The sequence below is a fragment of the Dasypus novemcinctus genome, chromosome 13 (genome assembly GCF_030445035.2).
Source record: "Dasypus novemcinctus isolate mDasNov1 chromosome 13, mDasNov1.1.hap2, whole genome shotgun sequence".
NCBI classification, from domain to species: domain Eukaryota; kingdom Metazoa; phylum Chordata; class Mammalia; order Cingulata; family Dasypodidae; genus Dasypus; species Dasypus novemcinctus.
In genome coordinates, this window is record NC_080685.1 from 5,222,947 (window position 1) to 5,250,473 (window position 27,527).

General features: G+C 39.1%; 1 protein-coding gene across 26 annotated transcripts in view; it reads left to right on the forward strand.

The window, feature by feature from the left end:
- The window catches only part of AKT3 (AKT serine/threonine kinase 3), a 337,190-nt gene that overhangs the window by 172,374 nt on the left and 137,289 nt on the right, over positions 1–27,527 (forward strand). For 21 of the 26 annotated variants that reach the window (XM_071207333.1, XM_071207331.1, XM_071207338.1 and 18 more), the window contains one exon: positions 17,823–17,934. The exons of the other annotated variants lie outside the window; for them this stretch is intronic. In XM_071207333.1, the coding sequence (XP_071063434.1) occupies positions 17,823–17,934 (112 nt within the window). The remainder of the gene's footprint in view (positions 1–17,822; positions 17,935–27,527) is intronic. 26 annotated transcript variants of the gene reach the window in all.

Sequence of the window (27,527 nt, forward strand, 5' to 3'; positions counted from 1 at the left end):
GGTTCCAGGAGAGGGGCAGAATTCACCGATTAGCTAACTAATTAAAGCACATAAAGGGCACTCCAGTGACAATAATTTTGAATAGTTCTCTAGGAAAGGAAGGAGAGAAGTGGGTAATTAAGGGTGTGGAAAGCAGGAGAGTAGGGCAGGTGCTTTAAACATGGGCTTTGATGTTTGCATCTTTGGCTCTGTGTGCATTTATTATTTCAGTCTCATACTCACTGATAAGCACCTTTAAAGGCACGAGAATAAACTGTCCCATTGATACATATATAAACTTGAGGAAAGTAAGTTGTGAGTTAGAGTTGATATTAAGTAAACTGACTCCCCCCACAGTGATACCTTTAAACTTCAGTACCCAGGGAAATATTCTTAAGTTTAACTTGAGTTAATGGAGTTTCATGAACTAGAATTGTCTTTTTAAGAAGATATTGTCTATATATTATAATTTTATTTTTTAAAAATAATTATTTCACATTCAAATTAACTCTCTAAGCTTTCCTTAATTTTACCATATTTGCATCATCCTCTTCTTAAAATATTTTAGAGAAAAATATGATACTGAAAAATGCAAGGCTAAAATATCGTTATTAATTCTCTAAAATAAGGACATTTTCCTACATAATTACAGTACCATTGTTATACTTAATAAAGTTATACTTCAATATCATATAGTACCTGATTCATTTTCAGATTTCCCCAGTTATCCCCTAAATTATCTTTTTCAGTTGGTTTGTTTAAACCAGTATCATAAGGACCACACATTTCATTTAGTAGTTATGTCCCTTAAGTCTCTTTTAGTTGAGAACAATTCCATGCTCTGTCTACCCCCTCCTCCCCCATGCCTTTTTGGTAATTCACTTATTAAAAAGACCAAGACATTGCCATGTAGAAAGTCGTCTCTTCTGGATTATTTCTGTGAGTTGTCATTTGATCTGTTCCTCAAGCCATTTATTTCTGTAAATGTAAGTTAGAGACTCCATGAGATTCAGGTTTGTTTTAGTTTGCTAAAGGCTGCCAATGCAAAAATGAGTTGGCTTATATATTGGGGATTTGTTAGGGTAAAAACTTAACAGTTCCAAGGCTGTGAAAATGTCCACATCTCAGCATCATCAGAGATGCTTTCTCATCAGAGGTCAGCTGCTGGACAGATCCTGGATTCCTGCCCGTGGTAAGGCAAAAATAGCAGCTCTGTGCCTCAGGCTCTGCCTTCTCCTCCAGCCACTTTCACTTAGCACTCAGCTGTGGGCCATCAAACACATGGTGGGGCTCCTCTATCAAAGACCCTAAAGCGACCTGATCAAGTGATCTAATCAAAAGGTCCCTTGACCGCATCTAATGCAATCAAAGGGCCCCACACCCACGGGAATGGATTAGTTCAAGAACATGATCTTTTCTCACATTCACAAAACTTCAAATCTGTCACAAGTTTCAGTATTCCTACCAAGACCATTTCATTGGTGCTTGTATGTACTTTAAATTGCTTCGTTTCAGGAGGTGCTTAATTTTTGGTTAAGCACCTATCAATGGTGCTAGGTTATGGTGCTGATAGCTTAGGTTTTCATCCTGGAGACTGGCAGGTAATTTGGGGTGGCACCTTGATGCCATGCACATATTCAGTTCTTCATCAGTTTTTTTTTTCCCTAATGTTAGCACCCATTGATGATTCTTGCATGAATGAATTATTCTATTGAATGTAGTCTTCTTTCAACTTTTATTTTAAATGTGGTTTCAGTTAGCCAAGGCACAAATCCATTATTGAATTTGGCAAGTGTTAGTCATTTATTCTTTTGCTTTTTAAAAATTTATTTGATACCTCCTCTGTTTAGACACAATATTAGGCAACTGAATAGTATGGCCTTTACCCTCAGGAAATTTGCTATCAAATGTACATTCTTGTTGGACTGTTTTAGAATTTTGTTACTGAATCAGCTTTATCATGCATCAAGTACAGACTAGTTCTTATTTAATTAAAGGAAAAATAGTGCTTACAGTTGCTTTTCTGATTTTTAACATGTTACTCAATAATGTACTATGCAGTAGAATGATTAGTTATCCTGTTAACATGTGGGCAGTTCACTTGTATTTGCTTCATGGATTATGATTATTAAAAATTCCTTTTCTGGTATATGAGTACAATGAAGTTGTATGCCACCATTAAATATCATAATGTAGGTCTTTATTTATTGACATGAAAAACATTTAAATATATTAAGTAAGCAAAGCAGTAATGTAATATAGTCCATATATTGTGTGGATTCATTTTTATTTTTAAACACCTAGCGAATATCTGAAATAATACACAGACATTGGAACCTTAGGAGTGGTTTTACCTGGTGGGTTTATGGGTGTTTTTTCCTTTTCTTTTTGAATATACTTCAGAAATTTTCCACATTAAGCATGGAAGATTTGTGCTATAAAAGTTAATAAAGGTCACCTTGCCTAGTCATATATTTTTGAGTCCATTAGATGTTTGTGTGCAGCTTATAGCTCTCTCTGTTAGTCAGTGCTTTATGTTATTTTCATCATTGTTGTCCTACAGTGACCACTGTGTTTTTACTTGAAATTTCAAATATGCAGAGGGTATGCAGTGAACAATTGTTTTTGAAGACTGTTTAGGTGTGTGTTTATTTAATTAGAGGCAGGATTTGGTGAGTAGACAAGGTGGAGAAACACTGATGAGAAAAATGTTGGGTCTGAAGATTTACTTTTGGCAAATAGTGGTATCTATGGTGACCATATTCATTAAAGAAAAATGTATTAGGAGAAGTTCACATTAACATGTCATGATTTCAAGTTCAATTTTAATGTAGTTAAAGTCTATGGTAAGTAAACTGTTAGAATTTAGATCTTGGATCATAGAGTCATAAATATATTCTAGGGTAGAATAAAATGTTAATAACCCAATGAATACTCCCCTAATTTATAGAATTCCTTATGTTATTAAATGAACTGCAAGAACTTCTTTGTTTTCCCTCCTACTTGCTTACCTGGAGAAAAATGTGTTGACTCTTGGGTAATAGATAAATGGTTCAGACACAAATAACGTGAAAAGTGGGGCTGGATCCCTGCAAGCTTAGGAAACAGTGTTCCCCCGTTAGTGAATGGACATTTTTATCCTCACTAACTTGATGGGTTTGCATCTTCCCACACTCCACTGCACGAGAAAGCGCCAGGAGCAGACACATCTGGGCCCGCCCTCAGCACAGTGACAGGTGAAATCCTCCCGGATTGCTTTGAAGGAGGGCCAAACACAGGGAAGGTTGGGGGAAGGTGTGGAAGGAAGGATGCGGTCCTGTTGTATTCACAGGTAATCTGATTTTGTAAGGCAGTTGTCTGGCCCTGTGTCCTCACTGAAAGAGAGTGGAATCTGGACTCAGATGGACCTGGAATGGATCTTTCTACAGTTATTCACAGCTGTTTGTTGGGGGCCACTTACTGAATGCCTCTGAGCCTCAGTGTGCTCATCTATAAAAAGGGGGTAATAACCTAACATTTACTTCCTAGGTTTGCCATTTACGAACCACCTAGCACATGTGGTGCTGGCCCAGGTCACCCCTGGATGGCTCTCTGCTGGACTTGCCCGCACACCACGGCATGTCCCTCCTTAGTATTGATGTGCTGGGTCTTTCCGTGGGGACTCTGCTTTTTGTCTCCAGATAGTAAAAACATTAAAAAAAGGGAAGATGCTTTTTGCCCCTTTTAAAGAATATCCAACAATGACATTATATTTGTGATCTTAATAATAAGCATTCTGTGGTCGTTATAACTTGCAGTCAGCATTATTTTCATTTGATTTAATTATGAATAGAATCTGTTTTTAATGCCTTTTTTTCATATTAAATTTTAGTGGTATTTTAAAAAGAATGAAATTAGTATTTAAAGGGTTAAAGGGGTTGAAATAAAATCATAAACTTTTAAATAGAATCTGAACAGATGATCTCCAAAGAAAATTCTTTTTGCTATTTTTGTTTTTTTTTTTGAACTGGCATGTTGCAGGGCCTCTAATTGGCTTTTAGGCTTTGCAGAGTAATTACAGCTTCTAACAAACTTTGTCATCTGTGGTTCAGAATGGTGTAAAATAAGCAGAACATTTGAAATTCAGCTTGTAGTTCAAATTGCTCAGGAGAGTTTACTCTAATTTAAGTACCAGCATAAGATATACTTTGCTGAAGACTCTATTCTTATGATGAAATAAAAGTTACCTGAGGGGAGTGGATGTGGCTCAGTGGTTGAGTGCTTCTTCCCACATAGGAGGTCCCGGGTTCAATCCCTGGCCCTGGTACCTAAAAAAGAAAAAAAGGTTACCTCAAATGTTGTGTAAGGATGCTTACTTTGTTCATGTATATTAAATGATTCCAACGATTGTAGTCATTTGCTTATTAATTAATAGCTTTTTAGAATTTCTACTCAAAATTGACACTTTCGTTTAAAATTTTTGAATTGGCCTAGCTTTAATTGGAAATCTTTACATAACTAGAAGGAAAATATCTTCTAAAGAAGTATTAGCTAATCTCTCTATTAACCATCCTCTTTCAGAATCTGAGTTTTCAAATCATGAACCAACATAATGTAAAAATTTAGAAGTTTCATAGCACACTTTTTTTTGTTCTTTCACAGAGAGGTCTCGAATGTTTATGATTCTTCTTATGGCTCTCATGTGAGAACCCAAAGTTATGGTTTTCTACATGGTAATTTAGAGTTCTGTTTTGAGTTTGAGATTCAGCCCTTTTTAGTTGATGAACAGCAACAAATATTAAGACATTGTGTCACAGTATTCTCTTGTCTTGATAGTGAACCAACTACTGCTTGAATATCCTGAGCCAGCTTTTGGTAGCTACTCTCTTCTACAGATTTGAACCTAGTATTTTAATTCCAGTTACAAAGCCATGCTCCCTGGTATTATTTTCAAAGCCCATTATCTTAATTACTACCTTGAGTATCACCGCAGTGGGAAACTTAAGTAAAACTGAAATAGTTTAATAAACCTTATATAAGCTGGGCATTCTTTCTTTCCTTTTCTTCTCCTCTTGCTTTCCTGTATCCCATAGTTCATTTTTGGTATTTTTGTTAGGCTCGCACCTCTTTTAAGTGTTTGTTCTCCATTCTTTACATTAAAAGTCAGCCAGTCATTTGATCAATCATCAGGTATTTACTATGCACCCTTGTCTTAGGGCCTGTGAGGTTAAGTTGTATGCATAATTGCCAACTTACAACTAATTCATTTTGCTTGAAGATCAAATTAACATATAATATGCTTATAAGTATAAGACAGTATAGTGAACTATGAGCTATAACCATATAGGAGTTTAAAAAGAAAGAATTATCTTGGGAAGGAACAGTGTGTTTCAAAGAGAATCAGACATCTGTACCTTAAAGGAAGAGTAAATCAGAGAAATGTGTGTGTTCCTTATTGGTAGAAATTGGTACAATGTGTTGACTATTTTAAAATTTTTAAACAAACGGTATAAATTGGTACTCTATACTTGGTATCTTTAACTTTCATATTTCAGAAAATATTTAACATTGTGTTACAAAGTTTAACTGTGAAAGGACAGATTTTATGATCTATTGATTCCACCTTTTCATTATCTCACACCTGTTGCCCTTCACTGTGTTCTCACTTCTCTCCTTCATAAAAAATTCCTGACTTATCATAATCACTCTCTTCTTGCCTTGCATCCCCTATGCATTTTACCTTCTTACTGCGTCAGAGTCATGTGGTTAAATCTCACCTTTGTTTAAATCCAGTCCTCTGTATATTCTACCTACTTCCTGACAGCGGAACATATCCGAAGAAAAGCACATGACTGGGCTCCCTGGTGTTTCTTTAAATCCTGGATCATGAAATGTAGCAGCACTGCACTGGATTCCCCAAGTCTTGTCTACTTTTCTGTTCTCCTAGAGGACCAGTGTATATCCTCTCTCTTCTCAAAATCCCAGTGTATCTTCTTCCAGCCTGATGAAGATTTACTTTCTAATTCACTGAAAAAAAATAGATGATTTCTCCAAGTTCCTGCTTGCATCTGTAGCCCCAGCTGCACTTGGGCCCTTTCTTCTCTTCTTTTACCTCATTAAACTGTGTCTATTCCTTCTTACCCAGAAGCTCCCATCCCTTCTTGCCCTGAGAAGGAAATAACTCCAGATATTCTCTCCTTTTTCCTACCTCATAAAAATTCCCTTCTTTATTTTCCTTTTACTATCAGTATTCATTCACTTGGAAATATATATTGTCTACTGTGTGTCAGGTACTGTTACACATGCTAAGAATATATTAGTGGAACTTACATTCTAGTTAGGGAAACAGGCAAAAAAACTAGAAAGATAATTAATAAGTCAGCCATTTGATATGTTAGAAGGTAGAAATGGACTATGGGAAATTAAAAAAAAAAAATAGAGCAGTTAAGAGGGCTTGAGGAGTCCTGGGTGAGGAATACAGGTACTGAATAGGATGGTTGTATTAGCCAAAGGGGTGCTGGTGCAAAATACCAGAAACCTGTTGGCTTTTATAAAGGGTCTTTATTTGGGGTAGAAGCTTACAAATACCAGGGCGTAAAGCATAAGTTACTTCCCTCACCAAGGTCTATTTCCATGTGTTGGAGCAAGATGGCTGTCAACATCTGCCAGGGTTCAGGCTTCCTGGGTTCCTCTCTTCCTGGGGCTTGTTTCTCTCCAGGCTCAGGAGCTCAGCTCTCTCTAGCTCTCTCTGAACTGTTTCTCTCTTCCTGGGCCCTCTCTCGTGTCTAATGGAGACTTCTCTCCTTCCTCACTGCTCCTCTCTCTGTTTACTTCCTGGACTCCAGGGTCAAAACTCTAACCTCCCTTCTCTGTGGCACAGTTTCTCTGTGAGTCCCCACCTACCAAGGACCAATCAAAGCCTTAATCATTATTTAATCAAGTAAAAGTGAAACCTCTGAATCCAATATAATCTAATATGCCCAGAAGAACAGACCAGTTTACAAACATAATCCAATATCTATTTTTCGTATTCATAATATCAAAATGCTACAATGGTCAAGGTAGATTTCAAGTTAGGTTTGAGCTAAGGCTTGACGGAGGTAATGGAGTTAGCCAGGGGAAATGGGAGGGGGAAAATGCCAGATAAAGGGAACAGGTAGACCAAAGACCCTAAGCAGGGAGAGTGCCGTGCATTGTTGAGGAAATGCAGGAAACCCAGCTGGGGCTGGCAGGGTACTATGGCAGGAGGTCAGAAACTTAAAGGAATGGTGGGAGAACCAGGTCTTACAGGATCTCACAGGACATTGAAGACCTTTGTCTTTTTTCTTAGTGAATTGGAAACATGACAATTTTTCTTGGTAGGCATTCATTTTAAGATTTATAACTACTACTGTGGGAATATATGGCAATAAAGGTCAGAGAAGAGCTCTTAGGTTATTAGAGTCATCAGGTGAGAGATAAGGACGGCTTGATCCAAGGTGCAGTAGAGGTGGTCAGAGTGATCAGATACTGGGTGTGGTTGTTTTTTAAAAATCAGTTTTTATTGATAGCTATTAATAAAACATAGTCCATTCAAATGTACAATCAGTGGTTTTTCGTGTAATTACAGAGTTGTACATTCATCACTTCAATCAATATTAGAGCATTTTCATTATCCCAATAGTAATAATAATAAAGAAAAGAAGGCAAAAAAAAGCTCTACCCCTTAATAATCACTTCTCAATCGATCTTTCCCTGCTGTACCTAGCTGCTGTTCCATTTCCATCTCTATGATTTATTTGTATTTATATTTTGTATAGATGGAGTCAAACCATATGTAGTGCCTTTGTCTAGTTTCCTTCACTTAGTATATTTCCTTTTTTGTTTTTTAACCCTTAATCAGGATTGTCAATAGATTACTATATGCTAGCTGCCCAAAGTTTGCTTTGGATGTATTTTTGTCTGATAATAACATCTTGTATTATTACCATACATTTGTTTTGTTTCAAAGATAGGAGACTTCACTATGTTATGCAGTCCTGTGTTAAATTATTTTAGCTTTTCTTCCTTCCTGGAAGACTTTCCCTTTTGCCCACTGTCATACCCACATGTTTGCAATGCTAGTTACAAACACTGTGATGTGCTTTCATCATTACTATGCATTTCCAAAGATTTACCAACATTTTTACCAGTTCTGCACAGATTAAACCATACCTTTCCATTTTCCAACCTCCTTCTGTTTTCTAGTGACCTATATTCTAGTTATTAACCCCATGTGTTTACACAATATAGTTTATAATACCACAAGCATATAGTATTTGTCCTTTTTGAGTCTGGCTTGCTTGACTCAACATAGTGTCCTCCAGGTTCATCAATGTTGTTATGCTTCATGACTTCATTTCTTCTTAGAGCTGAATAATATTCCATCGTATGTATATACCACAATTTGTTTATGCATTCTTGGTTGATGGATGCCTTGGTTGGTTCCATCTTTTGGCAATCATGAATAATGTTACTACAAACATTGGTATGCAGATGTTTGTTTGTGTCATTGTTCTCTGTTTTTCTGGAATATACTGAGTAATAATATTGCTGGGTCACTTGGCAAATCTATATTCAGTTTCCTTAGGAACTCTCAAACAGTCCTCCACAGTGGCCATGCCACTCTACATTCCCACCAATAGTGAATAAGCATTCCTGTCTCTCCATATCCTCTCCAATACTTGTAGTTTTCTGTCTTTTTAAGTGACCATTTTAATAGGTGTGAAGTAATACTTCATTATGGCTTCGACTTGTATTTCCCTTATGACTTGTGATAGTAAACATTTTTTCATGTGCTTTTTTGCCATTTGTATTTCTTCTTTGGAGAAATGTCTGTTCAGGTATTTTGCCCATATTTTTATTAGGACTTTGTCTTTTTATTGTTGAGTTGCAGAATTACTTTATATATCATGGATATTAAGCCCTTATTGGAGATTTGATTTCCGAATATTTTCTCCCATTGAGTTGCTGCCTTTTCACTCTTTTGACAAAGACCTTTGAGGTGTAAAAGTGTTTAATTTTGTGTTCTCATTTGTCTATTTTTTTCTTTCATTGCTCATGTTTAAGAGACCTCCACCACCAACAGATCTTGAAAATATTTCCCTATATTATCTTCTAGGAGTTTTATGGTCCTGGCTTTTATATTTAGGTCTTTGATACATTTTGAGTTGATTCTTGTATAAGGAGTGAAATAGCAGTCCTCTTTTGTTCTTTTGGTTATGGATATCCAGTTCTCCCAACACCGTTTGTTGAAGAGACTGTTTTGTCCCAGTAATGTGGTTGGTAGGCTTGTCAAAAACCATTTGGCCATAAGAGGTGAGGGTCTGTTTCTGGGCTTTCAATTCTATTTCATTTTTCAGTATGTATCCTTATGCCAATGCCATGCTGTTTTGACCACTATAGTTTTGTAATATGTTTCAAGGAAAGGCAGTGAGAGTCTTCCCATATTGTTCTTTTTTAGGATGTTTTTGCTATTCAGGTGCTCTTTCCCTTCCAAATAAATTTGGTAATTGCCTTTTCTATTTCTGTAAGCTAGGCTATTGGATTTTGATTGAATCTAAAATTAGGTAGGATTGACAACCTCACAATATTTACTCTTCCTTTCTATGAACATGGAATGCCTTCCCATTTATTTCGGTCTTTTTTGATTTCTTTTAGCATTATTTGTAGATTTCTGAATACAGGTCCTTTACATCTTCGGTTCAAATTGATTCCTAAGCGTTTGAGTCTTTTTGTTGCAACTGTAGATGGAATTTTTCTTTCCTGATGTCCTCCTCAGATTGTTCAATATTACTGTAAAAAAAAATTACTGATTTTTGCATGGTTAATCTGGTATCCTGCCACTTTGCGAACTCACTAGCTCAAGTAGCTTTCTCTTGAACATTTCAGGAATTTTCTAAATATAGGATCATGACATCTACATATAGTGAGAGTTTTTCTTCCTTGGATGCCTTTTATTTTATTTTCTTGTCTAATTGATCTAACTAGGACTTTTAGTACAATGTTGAATAACAGTAGTGGTAGTGGGCATCCTTGTCTTGTTCCTGATCTTAGAGGGAAGGCTTTCAACCTCTCCCCATTAAGTATGATGTTGACTGTGGGTTTTTCATATATGCTTTTTATGATATTGAGGTATTTTTCTTCTATTCCCATCTTTTGAAGTGTTTTTTATCAAGAAACGATGGATTTTTTTGAACGGTTATTCTGTGTCTGGTTTTTTTCCTCTTCAATTTGTTAATGTGTGGTGTATTACATTAATTGACTTTCTTATCTTGAGCCTTGCTTATATACTAGGAATAAATTCCACTTGATCCTGGTGTATAATTCTTTTAATATATTGTTGGATTCTATCTGCAAGTATTGTTTGAGAATTTTTGCTTCTAGGGTTCATTGGAGAGATTGGCCTGTAATTTTCTTTTCTTACAATGTCTTTATTAGGCTTTGGTGTTAGGGTGATGTTGGCTTCATAAAATGTGTTGAGTAATGTATTAGTCAGCCAAAGGAGAGCTGATGCAAAATACTAGAGATCTGTTGGCTTTTATAAAGGATGCTTATTTAGGGTAGAAACTTTTAGTGACCAGGCCATAGAGTGTAAGTTACTTAGCTCACCAAAGCCTGTTGCCATGTGTTGGAGCAAGATGGCTGCTAACTGGGTCCAGCCTTCATCTTCCTCTTAAGGCTCTGTGGTACCAGCTTCTTCCAATATCAGCTGTAGGCTGGGATAAGTTTCATCTCTTTCCTGGAGCTCATTTCTTTCTGGGCTCAGCTGCTCTGTTCTCTCCACAAGGCCAGCTGTAAAGTGTCAGGTAGACACTTTGTCTCTCTTCCTGGGACCTCTGCTGTGTCTAATGGAACCTTCTCTCTTTCCTCACATATCTGCTGCTCTGTGTATTTACTTCCTGGGGCTCCAGCATTAAAAGCTCACACCTTTGTTCTCTGCCATTGTCTTTTCTCTGAGTGTCCCCACCCACTGGAGACTCAGCGTCCTACTGACATGGCCCAATCAAAGCCTTAATCACTATTTAATCAAGTAAAAGTGAAATCTCTGAATTTAATACAAACTTTTACAGCCAGAGGAACAGACCAGTTTACAAACATAATCGAATATCTTTTTTTAGAATTCATAAATAATACTAAACTGCTACAAGTAATTTTCCCTCCTCTCAAATTTTCTAGAAGAATTTAAATAAAGTTGGTGTTAATTCTCAAAATGCTTGGTAGAATTTACTAGTGAAGTCATCTGGTCCTGGAATTTTCTTTGTTGGGAGATTTTTGATGACAGATTCAGTCTCTTTAAGTGTGATTGGTTTGTTGAATTCTGTATTTTTTGTAGAGTCAATGTAGGTTGTGCATTTCTAGGAATTTGTCCATTTCATCTAAAATGTCTGATTTGTTGGCATACAGTTTCTTATAGTAGCCTCTTATAAATAGTTTTATTTCTGTGGGGTCAGTTGTAGCATCCCACCTTTCATTCTTTCATTTCTGATTTTATTTGCATCTTCTCTCTTTTTTTTCTTTGTTAGTCTAGCTAAGGGTTTGCCAGTTTTTATGATCCTCTCAAAGAACCACCTTTTATTTTTGTTGATATTCTCTGTTGGTGTTTTTTGTTGTTATTCTCAATTTCATTTATTTCTGCTCTAATTTTAGTATTTCTTTCCTTCTGCTTGCTTTGGGATTGGTTTGCTGTTCTTTTCTAGTTCCTACAGGTGTACAGTTAGGTCTTTGATTTTAGCTCTTTCTCTTTTTTTCACTATAGGTGTTTAGGGCTGTGAATGTCCCTCTCAGCACTGCCTTTGCTGTATCCCATAAGTTTTGATAAGTTGTGTTCTCATTTTCATTCATCTTGAGATATTTATTAATTTCTCTTACAAATTTATTCTTTGGCCCACTTATTGTTTTAGAGTATATTGTTAGCCTCCACACATTTGTGAATTTCCCCCTTTCTTGTCTATTATTGATTTCCAGCTTCATTTCATTATGATCTGAGAGGGTGCCTTGTATAATTTCAGTATTTTTATATTTTTTGAGAGCTATGTTGTGGCCCAACATGTGGTCCATCCTGGAGAAGGAGCCATGAACACTTGAAAAGAATGTATAAACCCACTGAGTGGGATGTGAAGTTCTGTGTATGTCTGTTAGGTTAGCTCATCATATTGTTCAAGTTCTTTGTTTCCTTGTTGATCTTCTCTTTAGTTTTTCTATCTCTTGAAGTGTGAGGGACTGTTGAAGTCTCCAACTATTATGTAGAGATGTCTATTTCTCCTTTCAGTTTTGCCAGATTTTGCCTCATGTATTTTGTGCACCCTGGTTAGATGCGAAGATATTTATGACAGTTACTACTTCCTGATGGATTGTCTTTTTAATCAATATATTAATAGTCTTCTGTATCTCCTGTAACTTTTGTGCGTTTAAAAACTGTTTTGTCCAATGTTAGTGTAGCTACTTCTCTTTTTTGGGTATTGTTTGCATGAGATGTCTTTTTCCAGTGTTTCTCAGCTGTTGGTTTTTCCCTTTCAGTATCTTAATTATATCATACTACTGTCTTCTCCATGGTTTCTCATCCACACTAAGTCTTACTGGGTTTCCAGTATGTGATGGTTTATGTGATGGGTTGCTTCTCCCTTGCTGCTTTCAGAAGTTTTTCTTTTATCTTTGGCTTTTGATATTCTGAGTATTATGTGTCTTTTGTAGTAGCTCTGTTTAGATTTATTCTGATTGGAGTTTTCTGAGCTTTTTGGGAATTTGAATTCATTTCTTTGATGAAAACTGGGAAATTTTCAGCCATTAATTCCTCAAATACTCTTTCTGCCCCTTTTACCTTCTTTTCTCCTTATGGAACTCCCATGACATATGTGTTTTTATGTTTCATGTTGTCATTTAACCCCCAAGCCCCTGCTCAATTTTTTCCATTCTTTTCTCTCTCTGTTTTTCTGTACATCAATTTCAGCTGTTCTGTCTTAAACATTACTTATTCTTTCTTCTCTGATTTTGAGTGTGCTGTTCTGCGTCTCTAAGATGTTTTTATTTATTTAATTTTAAAATATTTTATTATTATTTTTTAAAGATTTATTTATTTATTTATTACTCTCCCCTTCCCCCTCCACCCCGGTTGTCTGTTCTCTCTGTCTATTTGCTGCGTCGTCTTCTTTGTCTGCTTCTGTTGTTGTCGGTGGCACGGGAATCTGTGTTTCTTTTTGTTGTGTCATCTTGTTGTGTCAGCTCTCTGCGTGTGGTGCCATTCCTGGGCAGACTGCACTTTCTTTCGTGCTGGGCGGCTCTCCTTATGGGGCACACTCCTTGTGCATGGGGCCCTCCTACTGCGTGGCACCACACTCCCCACGCGTATCAGCACTGCATGTGGGCCAGCTCCACACGGGTCAAGGAGGCCCAGAGTTTGAACCGCGGACCTCCCATGTGGTAGACGGATGCCCTAACCACTGGGCCAAGTCTGCCGACCTCTAATATGTTTTTAATCTCATCTGTTCTGTCTTTTCATTCCCATAAGTTCTGTTATATTTCTAATCAGGTTTTCAAATTCTTATTTTTGCTTACCCAGTCTCTTCCTGATACTCTTCATCTCTTTAACCATATGTATTTAGTCATCCAAAGGGGTGCTGATGCAAAATACCAGAAATTGGTTGGTTTTTATAAAGGGTATTTATTTGGGGTTGGAACTTACAGATACCAGGCCATAAAGTATAAGTTACTTCCCTCACCGAAGTCTATTGCCACATGTTGGAGCAAGATGGCTGCCAACGTCTGTGAGTGTTCAGGCTTCCTGGGTTCCTCCCTTCCAGGTTCCTGCTTGTTCCTGTGCTCAGTGTTCCTCCCTTCCTGGGACTTCCTTCCCTTTCCTCTGTGAGCTTACTTCCTGGGGCTCCAGCTTAAGGCTTCAGCATCAAAACTCTTAACATCAAAACCCTTTAACTCAGTCCTTTGCCGTGTCTTTTATCTGTGAGCCCCCACCCTTTGAGGTGCCCTACAGGCACAAGAGGTTTACATAATTACTTAATCAAGTAAACCTATGAATCCAATATAATCTAATATGCCTCGAGGAATAGATCAATTTTTAAACATAATCTGATATTTCTTTTTGGAATTCAATAATATCAAACTACTGCACTCCACCTTCTGAATTTCAAAAAGACATTACAGTATTAATAAAAACCTTCAGGAAAACGGACTTTGGCCCAGTGGTTAGGGCGTTCGTCTACCACATGGGAGGCCCGCGGTTCAAGCCCCGGGCCTCCTTGACCCGTGTGGAGCTGGCCCATGCGCAGTGCTGATGCGCGCAAGGAGTGCCGTGCCACACAGAGGTGTCCCCCGCGTAGGGGAGCCCCACGCGCAAGGAGTGCACCTGTAAGGAGAGCCGCCCAGCGCGAAGGAGGGAGCAGCCTGCCCAGGAATGGCGCCGCCCACACTTCCGTGCCGTTGAGGACAACAGAAGCGGACAAAGAAACAAGACGCAGCAAAAAGACAGAAAACAGACAACCGGGGGAGGGGAGGGGAGGGGAATTAAATAAATAAAACTAAATCTTAAAAAAAAAAAACAAAAACCTTCAATCAGTTACAATACAAGTACTAAATCATATCACAATCAATTTAAAGAGATGTAGTTTGTCTTGGGACAAAGCCCCATCTGCTATAGACCTCTGAAACTTAAAAAACAATTCATCTGCTTCCAATACACAAATGGACAGATAAAGGATAAACATTTTCATTACATTAGGACATACAAAGGATAAACATTTTCATTACATTAAGGAGAAATTGGGAGGGAAACATGAGTCATGGTTTCTCTACAGTTCAGTAGACCTGCAGGGAATCCTCTGTTCGATTTCAAAGTCTAAGAGTCATTCTTAAGAAGATGTTTTTTTCTCTTTGGGTCCTTATGGGAACCCACCGTTGTTACAGTCTTGCCCAATGGCCATTTTCTTGGTACCACCCTCATCAAGGATCTGGATGTTGACAAGCTCTGTAATAATTCTGTATTAGTCAGCCAAAGGGGTGGGGATGCAAAATACCAGAAATTGGTTGCCAAGTTGACACAATAGTCTAACCATCACACCATATTACCTTTCAACTCATTAATTTGATTTTGAAAATTTGTATGCATCTCGCTAATTAGTTGTCTCAAATCCTGTGTCTCATCTAGGGCTTTGTGTATTCCTTTGCTTGGGCCATTTCTTCCATTTTCTTAGTATTACTTAAAATTTTTTGCTGATATCTAGGCATCTCATTATTATGCTGTGTTTACTCTGATGTTCAGTTTCTCTCTTCTGTGGTTATTTAGTGGTGGGAGGCTGTGTGTTACTGCTTTTCTTTGACTCTTGGTTCGGCCTGTTCTGGGTCTTGGGGATTATTCCTGTTTAGTTGGCCAAATACAGGCCCTGCACCCAGTAAGGGCCATGAGGAGGCAGGTTGTAAAGGCTGCAGAAAGCCTCTCTTACTTATTTTGAATATTGCCAAATGCACTTCCCAGATTTGCCTGCAGACAGCGTTTGCAGTTGACAGCCTGGCTGGTGTGTGTTCGCTGCAACACTGACCGCTGCAATGTGTCAGAGGATCCTTCCTGGAGGCCTTACAGTTCCTCCTTCCACAGAGGCAGTTCTCCAGTCTTTGCTGGCAGCCCCCTCTGTTTTCCTGGTTAGGAGCAATTCCACTCCCCTCTATGTCCTCGCTGGTCAGTAAGGCGGAAGATTGAGATGGCCGGACCTCTTGTCCCCCGCCGGCTCCCAGGGCAAATAGCGGTGTGTCCCCTACGCCGGCTGGGAAGGGCTTGTCGGACACAGCAGGCCAAATTCTTTGGCTGAAAGCTGAGTCAGCCCTAGGTGTGTCCCTCTGTTCCTCCCTCCTGTGAGGTATTCCCCTATGGAACCCTCTGAGTTCAAGGCTGTCTGCTTGCAGGGTAGGGGGTGGGTGCCTGCAGCCTCACCTGCCTTCTACTCACTGAGTTATCCTGTCCAGATTCTTTTTCTTTTTCTTTGCCCCTCTCTCTTCTGGGCTGTGTTCAGCCTTTCCCTGTTGTCTGTGTCCTAGAACATTTTTTCCAGGCCATTTCTGCCTGTCCTCTAGCTGTTTTTCTGGTAGAGCAAGGAGTCCTGTGTCTCTCCAATCCTCCATTTTCCTAGAAGCTCACTAGGTTTTGAAAGTATTGGCAGTAGGATTTCTAGAAGTAGTGAATGCCATGAGAATGAAGAGAGGATTCAAGGATAATTCCATGATTTTTGGCTTGAGTAAATGAAAAGAAAGAGTTTGTCATCATATGAGATAGCTAGGTAGAGGTTCTTGCGGAGCATAGTGGAAAAGATTAGGAATTCACTTTTGAATGTGTTGGTATGTCAATTAGAACACAGCTTCTCTCTAGGTAAATTATCCAGTCTCTCAACATCTCTAAACAAGAAGATATTGATTCTACGGCAGTTGGGAAGGATTAGGCATTGGGCAATGAGAGTCTGATATAGAATAGCAGCAGTGGAAACGTCACATACTGTAGATATTTCAATCTGGTCTTCATTTTGGATGAATGGAAAAATTAGGAAAGCCATAAAAAGAAATTGGTTTTGGGGGAAAGATGTTGAGCTGTTTTAAGGTGTGGTACTAGTATTTCAACGAGGGAGAAATATCTACTCAGAAGTGAAACACGTGTTTTTTAAAATGGAGGTCTAAGATGGAAAGAAATTTGGAAATTGATATTTGTGGACTGAGAGATGATGGCTAAAATCTTAGAAGGTGGTTAGAAAAGAGAAAAAGACTAAGTATAAACCTTTGGGTGACTGATCTCTTTCAGTGTAGCGTCAGTAAAGAATTAGTGGGTAGTGATGGAAAGAGGAAAAGAAAGAGAAGCACTGTGAAAAGGCTGTTGACTCTGTCAGCTCTAGGGATAAATCAGTTTTATTGAAGAGAACGTTTTCATTTGACAACCCTACCCTATCTTCTTTTATTTTCCAATACATTTATCCTTCAGTGATCAGCTCAGATGACTACCTAATAGTATTAAGCATTTATTGAAAACTTATGGCAACCACCTTACTAAGTATTTCATGAATTTGTTATTAATTTTCCATCCAGTTCTATGATGTAGGCATTCTTATTATTTCCCATTTAACATATTCTTATTTTTTCCCATTTAATAGTCAAAGCCCAGAGAGGTTAATTAACATTGTACAAGTTTATAATGGCAGAAAACATAATTGGACCTAAGCCCACTGATAACAGAATTTATACTTTTTAGTCACTACACTATGCTCCTTTTATGTGACATCCTCCTAGATGTTCCTTGACAGAAATTGTTACTTCTCAACTGACAGGCTCTAGGAACTATGGATACTAAGAATAATAGGCAGTTTGTATCTTCAAAAGGCTTTTCATCTAGGTAGAGGTAAGAGTATTTTCTTAAAATGATAAGTAATGATACAAGGTAATCTATGGAAAGTGAAAAACAAGTGACTCAGTAAAAAGTAGTGAAAATATAGAGGGGAAGTTGTCAGGCAGGGTTTGTTTGTTATAAAAGGCTTTAAAAATGGGTATGTTTTTGGCTGTTGGTGGTTGCATGTGGTCAGGGAAGATGGAAGGCATTCCAGAGAGCAAGAATCCCTGGAAGAAAAGTACCGACGTAGCAAAGAGCAAGGTGTGTTTGGGGAAGTTTGAGTCATCCAGCCTGGTGGGTTAATTGCACCTGTGGACCTAGCTGTCAAGGGGATTGGAAAGGAACACCAGGGCAGGTTGAGGACAGCCTTGAAAGATGTCTGCAGAAAGCTGGGAGGCTGCAGTTCATTTTATTTACAGAAGAACTCTACAGTTCATAAGTGTTTACTTCTTGGTTTAACTTATCTTATTTCTAGAATGCCAGTTAATGAAAACAGAACGGCCAAAGCCAAACACATTTATTATCAGATGTCTCCAGTGGACCACTGTTATAGAGAGAACATTTCATGTAGATACTCCAGAGGAAAGGTAAGAAACGTTTTCAATTTTGTGAAAAAGCAACAATCTAAACACATTTTATCTTCATTATTTGTACATATATGTAAATATGTCTGTAAAATGCTGTAGTCCCTCAGTCTGTTCCTGGTCTAATAGGTGAATAACAAGGGTATATGAAATACTAAATTAAAAGCTTTAAAAGTGTTAAAAATTTAGTATAAATGAATACTTGATTCAGATATCCTGCTTTTCTTTACATGATGATTAGGCATATTTTGTCAAAGAAAATAAATATACTGATTTATTTTCTAAAATGCGTATGTTCTAAGATTCATTCCTGGCCAGTACATAGTGATTCTACTTCAAAGCCTCATTACAATAATTTATTCAGTGAAGCGTAAAGGTTCACATGAGTTTGAAACACGTTTCAGATCCATTTCTAGCCTGTTTAATTTAAAATGTCTTCATAAATATTTTTAAAGTGAGATATATTTAACAGGAAATATAACATTTAAAAATTAAAACATAAATTAAGGGAAGCAGATTTGGCCCAGTGGTTAGGGCATCTGTCTACCACATGGGAGGGCCGCGGTTTAAACCCCGGGCCTCTTGACCCGTGTGCAGCTGGCCCATGCACAGTGCTGATGCGCGCAAGGAGTGCCCTGCCACGCAGGGGTGTCCCCATGAAGGGATCCCCATGCGCAAGGAGTGTGCCCTGTAAGGAGAGCCGCCCAGCGCGAAAGAAAGTGCAGCCTGCCCAGGAATGGCACCGCACGCATGGAGAGCTGACACAACAATATGACACAATAAGATGATGCAACAAAAAGAAACACAGATTCCTGTGCCGCTGACAACAACAGAAGCGGACAAAGAAGAACACGCAGCAAATAGACACAGAGAACAGAACAGAAATAAAATAAATAAATCTTTAAAAAAAAAAACCACATAAATTAAAACATTTTTATAACCATACTACCTTTTTTATTTTTTTATTTTATTTTATTTTTTTAAGATTTATTTATTTTATTTTATTTATTTCTCTCCCTTTCCTTCCCCACCCCCTTGCCCCGGTTGTCTGTTCTCTGTGTCTATTTTGCTGCATCTTTGTCCGCTTCTGTTGTTGTCAGCGGCACGGGAATCTGTGTTTCTTTTTTTTGCGTCATCTTGTTGTGTCAGCTCTCCGTGTGTGTGTGGCGCCATTCCTGGGCAGGTTGCACTTTCTTTCACGCTGGGCGGCTCTCCTTACAGGGCACACTCCTTGTGTGAGGGGCTCCCCTACACGGGGACACCCCTGCGTGGCAGGGCACTCCTTGCGTGCATCAGCACTGCGCCTGGGCCAGCTGCACACGGGTTTGAACCGCAGGAGGTTCGGGGTTTGAACCGCGGACCTCCCATGTGGTAGACGGATGCCCTAACCACTGGGCCATGTCCGCTTCCCTGTACTACCTTTTTTAAAAAAAAAATTTAGAATTGGTTGTATTCATACTTGAAATTCCAAGGCAAGTGTTAGCAACCATTTCAAGTAACATGCCATCTTAAATGAATTGCGTCTGCTTCAAGTATTATCTTGAGAAGGATTCTGAGATTGGGGGCAAATTCAGTGGGAAAAAAAATATCTGGGTTTATTGGTGTTGGTTGTTACCAGTGCATAAGAGGTGAGTGGCAGCCAGGTGACTGTGTTAGTTTTCCTGGCTGCCAAAGCAAACCCCCTGCAATGGATTGGCTTAAACAATGGTAATTCATTGGCTCATAGTTTTGAGGCCAGGAGAATCCAAGATTGAGGCACGGTCAAGACGATGCTTTCTCCCAGAAGACTGGGGTTCCTGGCTGGCTGCTGGAGTTCTGGGCTGCCTGCTGGTGGTCCGGGCTGGCTGCTGGAGTTCCGGGCTGGCTGCTGGTGGCCCTGGGTCCTTGTCTCCTCTGTCACGTGGCGGTGCACATGGCGGCCTCTCCTGACCTTTCCCATCTCTGCTGGGTCCCCTTGACATTCAGCTTCTGGCTGCTCCTTCTGGCTTTCTCCCTGACAATGGGTTCACACTCACAGGAGTGTATGAAGTTTAAGGACCGGTTTTTTCTGGGGTTCATAGCTTCAACCGGTGTAACCATCTCAACCAACTTTTTGAGGGCCAGTTTTTCATCTTCCCTCCTGATCCATATCAATTCCTGGCACCTCCACCCTCTGTCCGCCAGTCCTCAATTCTGTCTTCATACAATTTTATATGGTGTGCCTCTGATTCTGAGTTGAGTAAAAGAAACACTGTTATAAAATCATTTTCCTGCATTATGTATAATCATACTTGATCCCGTTCAGGAACCCTGTTAAGTTAAATGTTATTAGCTTTGTTTTCCAAATGAATAAATTAAATTTTAAGATTTGACTGTCAGAGGGAAAAAAAACATAAACCTAATGAATAAGAAAGTATTATTTTAATTATACTTTTTTGATCAGTGAACTGTAAGTAGTAATATGTGATTATTTTAGCAAATATTGCAAAAAAAAACCTAGAGATTACATAATTCTGATTTTATTAATTAGAATTAAGCTTTGATAATACCCTTTTATGAAAATATATTTGGATCTCTAATATATGTATACTTTTGTGTCTCTCCCCCACCATCTTTGCCTTACCATGTTCTCCACCCACTGTTTGCTTATACCTTCACCTTTAACCATGGTTGGACTACTGCTTACATGTCCTTTCAAGATGAACTTAAAATGTCACTGTTCCTGCAAAATGTTCTTCCGCTCTTGTAGACTGGGAAGGTCCTTCCGATGTCAGATTATATCTCTGTGTACGTTATGTATCAAATGTATTACAACTGATATCCTTGTTCACCTCTCTCACTAGACTATAAGATTCTTTTTTTTTTTTTTTTTTAGATTTATTTTTTATTTATTTAATTCCCCTCCCCTCCCCCGGTTGTCTGTTTTCTGTGTCTTTTTGCTGCGTCTTGTTTCTTGTTTCTTTGTCCGCTTCTGTTGTCGTCAGCGGCACGGGAAGTGTGTGTCGCGCCATTCCTCCGCAGGCTGCTCCCTCCTTCGCTCTGGGCGGCTCTCCTTATGGGTGCACTCCTTGTGCATGGGGCTCCCCTACGCGGGGGACACCCCTGTGTGGCACGGCACTCCTTGCGCGCATCAGCACTGCACATGGGCCAGCTCCACACGGGTCAAGGAGGCCCGGGGCTTGAACCGCGGTCCTCCCATGTGGTAGAGGGACGCCCTAATCACTGGGCCAAAGTCCGTTTCCCTATAAGATTCTTGAGAGCAAGGGTCAAACTGTCCTTGCTCATTTTTTTCTCTGCAGCACATCATCAGGACCAGGTACAGTAAACTTGCTGAGTGAATGGAACTTTTCCCATGTCAGCAACTATTCTTTGAAAATTATTCTTAGTGATTTTATAACATCCTATTGAAACATAATCCATTTTGCCATTTGCAAAGCTGAACTTAAGCCACATTTTAAGATTGTAAAATTCTATACTGTTTCTTGTAATAATATCACACTACTATTCTGAACAATCAGTTTTCATTTGCATTTTATAAGTAGAAGAAAGCAATTTTCAGAAAAAAAAACAGTATATTTATATTTGTCATTGGATCATGTTTTTCTAGCTTTACCTAGGATCTGGTGTTTGGAGATTTTTTTTTTCCTTTATGCTAAGATATTTTTTATTTATTTTAAAAATATGCATAGATCACACAAAATGTTGCATTTACAATATCGGAGGATCCTATATGCACCACTCCCCACACCCCCATTTTTTCCACATCAATGACTTCTTTCATTAGTGTGGTACATTCACTGTGTTTGATGAGTACATTTTTGAGCACTGCTAACACAACACAGATTATAGTTTACATAGAAGTTTACACTTTCTCCCAGTCCGTTCAGTGGGTTATGGCAGGATATAATATACAGCATCTGTCCCTGCAATATCATTCAGGAAAATTTCAAGTCTCAAAAATGTCCCATATCACACCTTCTTTTCACTCTTCCTGCATTCAGCAGCTCCTGTTGCCACTGTCTTCATATCAATGATCTAATTTTTCCATTGCTAGAATCATAATAATCCTATAGTAGAATACCTGTAAGTCCACTCTAATCCATATTTTATTCCTCCATCCTGAGGACGTTGGGATGGCAACACCCATTCTACCTCTCAATTGAGAGGGGGCTTTGACCCCACATAGCTAGTTGATGGAACTCTCGTGCGCACAGCTGTAGATTCTCTCAATTCCTTGGTGTGGTGGTTGTCCATCCTCACCTCCCTGTTGGCTGGCCTCTGTAAGTCCAACAAACTGGAGAGTAGGTGCTGCAGCACTGCTGAGGCTCAGGGCCCAGCTGGCACATGGACATCCCAGAGATTCAAATCTCCTGGGCATCCACCAACCCCAGCACCAACCACAGGTTCAAGAAAAGGGACAGAAGAGGCATGTGTAGAAAAGTCACATCTGAGTCCAACTCCCTCACACTCAGGAGCTCAAATTCCAAAATAGGACCCACTGGTAAGGCACCGAACTCTAGAGCCATCCGCCATGACTGTAGGACCTGGGTGTCTGTCTCTATAGCCCTTGAAAATGCCATTACCCGGGGTTGTATCTACTTTGGCTGTCTCCAAGATCCTGCTGAGACATACATAAGTGCGACCCCTCTGATGACCTCCCGACTCATTTTGAAGTCTCTTAGCCATATAAATGCATTTGTCTCTACCATTTCCCCCTTTTATTCATTGACTTTTTCTAGCTGCTTCACCAGCTGGAGCATGGTAGTAATCCCTCAGTGCCAGGGACGCTCATCCCCAGGAGTTATGTCCCATGCTGAGGGTAAGGTAATGCATTTATATGCTGAGTTTGGATTAGAGAGTGGCCACATTTGAGCAACATGGAGGCTTGCAGGAGGTAGCCCTTAGGCCCCCTGCAACACTAGGCCAAGTCGCGATTCCAAGCTCAGCAGGCTCATAAGCATAGTCATCAGTATTAAGGGCCCATCATTGGACCATCCTTCTTCACTTGTCATTCTTTGCCCTTGCATTTGGGGGATTATTGCTGTTCCATTGGGGAATGCGATAGAGCTCCCCAGGATGGGAACCCAGAACTCTCTCAGTCATTGTGTGAATCCCTACCACTGTGTCAATACCCAGTGAACATATCTATATATCCTATATGCATGCTCTGGAGAAATCCCCTCATGCATTCCCCATCAGTGACCCCACACACCAATGCTCCTCCCCTGCCATCGTTGAGCCCCTCTGTGATCCAAAACTTTTTCAAAATGAAGCCTAATATATTGCCAAATTCAATTAATAGGAAAATGAAATAGTAATGATAGGTTTAAACATTAGAAATAAAATACATAGTAATTTAGAAAAACTAAATTTTAAAAAATTGGGGTATTAAAAAAATGAAAAACATTATAAAAAATTTTTTTGATGTTTTGCCTTTCATCACTGTAATAGGTGTTGTCCTGTATGTACAGTGGCAAGGCAATCATCTTCCATTTTTTCCTCAGGGTCCTACCTCTTCCTTTTCATTATTATGTCTTCAAAGAAGTTTTAGGTCACAGTAAAGTCACATACAGATTATTGGGGACACCCATATACCCAACATCTTCCTCCTTTCTCCCCTTTCCCAACAATGATATTTTCACATGTGGATGTTACATTTGCTACATCTTATGTACAAATATTGAAATACAGCTACTGTTCATGGTCAGTAGTTTACATTAGGGTTTACATTTTAGACTGCACACTTGCATAAATTTTTGGTGAAATTTAACATGGCCTGCATCCATCATTGCACAATCATGCAGAACACTTCCATTGCTCCTCAATTGTCTCCTCTTCCATCTATTCTATTTCTCTCCCTCCCTCCCCTCAGGGCCCACACTGACCACCAAGCTTCACTGCTTGAAGAACAGGATTCAATGCTGAGGGCTTGATACACAAGACTATCTTCCTCCATTAGGGGCCACCCTCACTCTCAGGAGACACCCTTCTCTGTTTGAGAACATTGGGCTTCCCCAGAATGGGGGTACAACACCTTCCCGTTTGTTGTATGGGTCTCCACCCACTGATATAACACACTGTGACAAGATGAGCACTCACTCCCTAGAAGCCTGCCTTAGGTGCATCTTGTGCCAAATTTCCCCCCTCCAGCAGCCAAAACCAGCAACCCTTCCTTACCTTATTGTCTAAACATAATAGTTTCATCCAAGTACCCACCAATCTCCGGTGTTCACCTGCTCCTCCCCTCCCCTCAATTTCATGACTCTTTTGACCCCTCCTCCCAGCCCTTGCCCCCGTCAAGCCTACACAGCCCAACCTGATAATATCCCTATCTCCATTATATCCCTTCACTACACAACTACATACCTTCACTTTATCATAGATTTCGCCCATGCGGGCATTAGCTCACAATCTTCCTGTCCTCCCATATTCCTGTAAACCTATCTTCCAGACTCTAGCCCTTTGAGATGGCTCAATCAGCTTAATTCATATCAGAGAGGTCATACAGTATTTGTCCTTCAGTGCCTGGCTTGCTTCACTCAACATAAGATCCTCAAGATTCATCCATGTTATCCCATGTGTTAGTACTGTATTCCTTCTTACAGCTGAGTAGTATTCCATTGCATGTATATACCACATTTTGTTTATCCATTCATCTGTTGATGGGCATTTGGGTTGATTCCAACTTTTGGAAATGATGAATAATGCTACAGTGAACATCGGTGTGCATATATTGGTTCGTGTCCTTGTTTTCAGTTCTTGTGGATATATACCCAGCAGTGGAAATGCTGGGTCATAAGGCAAATCTATAGCTAGTTTTTTGAGGAGCCACCAAACTGTCCTCCACAATGGCTGCATCCTTCTACATTCCCACCAGCAGTGGTTGAGTGTTCCCATTCCTCCACATCCTCTCCAACATTTGTAGTCCTTATACCCATATGTAAGTTGGGTGTAAGATGGTATCTCATTTTAGTTTTGATTTACATTTCCCTAATAGCTAATGATGTTGAGCATCTTTTCCTGTGCTTTTTAGCCATTTGTATTTCTTTCTTGCAGAAGTGTCTATTCAGCTCTCCTGCCCATTTATTACATGAGTTGTTTTTGCTTTTCAAAATATAGGATTTCTTTATATATGCTAGATATTAGTCTCCTATCAGATATGTGGTTACCAAATATTTTCTCACATTGGGTAGGCTGTCTTTTCACTTTTTGACAAACTCCTTTGAGTTGCATAAGGTTTTAATTTTGAGGAGGTTCCATTTATCTATTGTTTCTTTTGCTGCTCATGCTTTGGGTGTGAAGTTCATGAAGCCATTTCCTATTACAGGGACTTGTAGATGCTTCCCCTACATTGTCTTCCAAGGTCTTTATGGTCTTGGCTCATATGTATAGATCTTTGATCAATCTTGAATTTATTTTTGTGTAAGATATAAGGTGGTAATCCTCTCTCATTCTTTTGCATATGGATATCCAGTTCTCCAAGCACCATTTATTGAAGAGGCCATTCTCTCCCAGTTGAGTGGGGATTGGTGACCTTGTCGAATATCAGATGACTGTATATGGGAGGATCTGTATCAGAGGTCTCAATTTGATTCCATTAGTCAGTATCTCTATCCTTGTACCAATACCATAGAGTTTTGACCACTGTAGCTTTGTAGTATGTTTTAAAGTCAAGTAGTGTGATTCCTCCGACTTGTTTTTCTTTTTCAATATGTCTTTGGCTATTCAGGGCCTCTTTCCCTTTGCAATAAATTTCGTAGTTAATTTTTCCAGTTTGTAAAAAATGCTGTGTTGATTTTTTTCTTTTTAAAGATTTATTTTATTTCTTTCTCTCCCCTGCTCTCTCTCTCCCTCCCCCATTGTCTGCTCTCTCTCCATTCACTGTGTGTTCTTCTGTGACCACTTGCATTCTCAGTGGCACTGGGAATCTGTGTCTCTTTTTGTTGTGTCATCTTGCTGCATTAGCTCTCTGTATGTGCGGTGCCAGTGTTTTTTCACGTGGGGCAGCTCTCAACGCGGGACACACTTCTTGTGCATAGGGCTCCCCTATGTGAGGGACACCCCTGCATGGCAGGGCGCTCCTTGCACATGGCAGCGCTGCTCTTGGGCCAGCTCAGCATATGGGCCAAGAGGCCCTGATTTGAGCCTTGGACCTCCCATGTGGTAGGCAGATGCTCTATCAGTTGAGCCATGCCCACTTCCCCCGTGTTGATTTTTATTGGGATCGTGTTAAATCTGTAGATTACTTTGGGTAGGATAGACATCTTAATGATCTTTATTTTAGCTATCCATTAACGGGGACTATTCTTCCCTTTATTTAAGTCTTCTTTGATTTCCTTAACAGTGTTGTATAGTTTTCTATGTATAAGTCATTTACATCTTCATTTAAATTTATTCCTAGGTATTGATTTTTTCATTTACTATTTTAAATTGTATTTGTTTCTTAATGTCCTCCTTGGATTGCTCGTTGTTGGTGTGTGTACAGAAATGCTACTGATTTTGTGCATTGATTTTATAATCTGCGACTTTACTGAACTCATTGATAAGTTCTTGAAGCTTTGTTGTAGATTTCTCAGGGCTTTCTAAGTATAGGATCATGTTCTCTGTAAATAGTGAAATTTTTACATCTTCCTTTTGAATTTACATGCCTTTTACAACTTCTTCTTGCCTCAGTGCTCAAGCAAATACTTCTAACACTGCTGAGTGCCCACTTTGTAGGCATCCTTATCTTCTTCCTGATTTTAGAGGGAAAGATTTTAGGATTTCACCATTGTGTATGATGTTAGCGGTGGGTTTTTCATATATACTCTTTGTCGTATTCAGAAAGTTTCCTTCCATTCCAACCTTTGGAGTGTTTTTATCAGGAAAGGGTGTTGTATTTTATTGAATGTTTTTTCTGTATCTATATTTATGATTATGTAATTTTTTTTTCTTTTGATCTGTTTATGTGGTGTATTACATTGATTGATTTTCTTATGTTGAACCATCTGCATACCTGGGATGAATCCCACTTGGTTGTGGTGTATAATTCATTTGATGTGTTGCTGAAAATGATTAGCAAGTATTTTGTTGAGGATTTTAGCATCTAGGTTCATTAGAGAGATTGGTCTGTAATTTTCCTTTCTTGTGGCGACTTTGTTTGGCTTTGGTAGTAGGATGATGTTGGCATTATAGAATGAGTCAGGAAATGTTTCTACTACTTCAGGTTTTTTAAGAGTTTAAGCAAAATTGGTATTAGTTCTTTCTGGAATGTTTGGTAGAATTCACCTGTGAAGCCATCTGGTCCTGGACTCTTCTTAGTTGGGAGGTTTTTAATGACGGATTTTATCTCTTCACTTGAGACTGGTCTGTTGAGATCATCACTTTCTTCTTTCATCCATGAAGACCGCTTATGTGTTACTAGGAATTTGTACATTTCCCCTATATTGTCCTCCTTGGTGTATAGTTTTTCAAAGTATCCTCTTATGATACTCTTTATTTCTGTTGGGTCAGTGATGATATCCCCTTCCTCATTTCTTATTTTGTGTATTTGCATCTTCTCTCTTTTTTCCTTTGTTAGTCTAGCTAAGGGCTTGTCAATTTTTTTGATCCTCTCAAAGAACCAGCTCTTGGTTTTG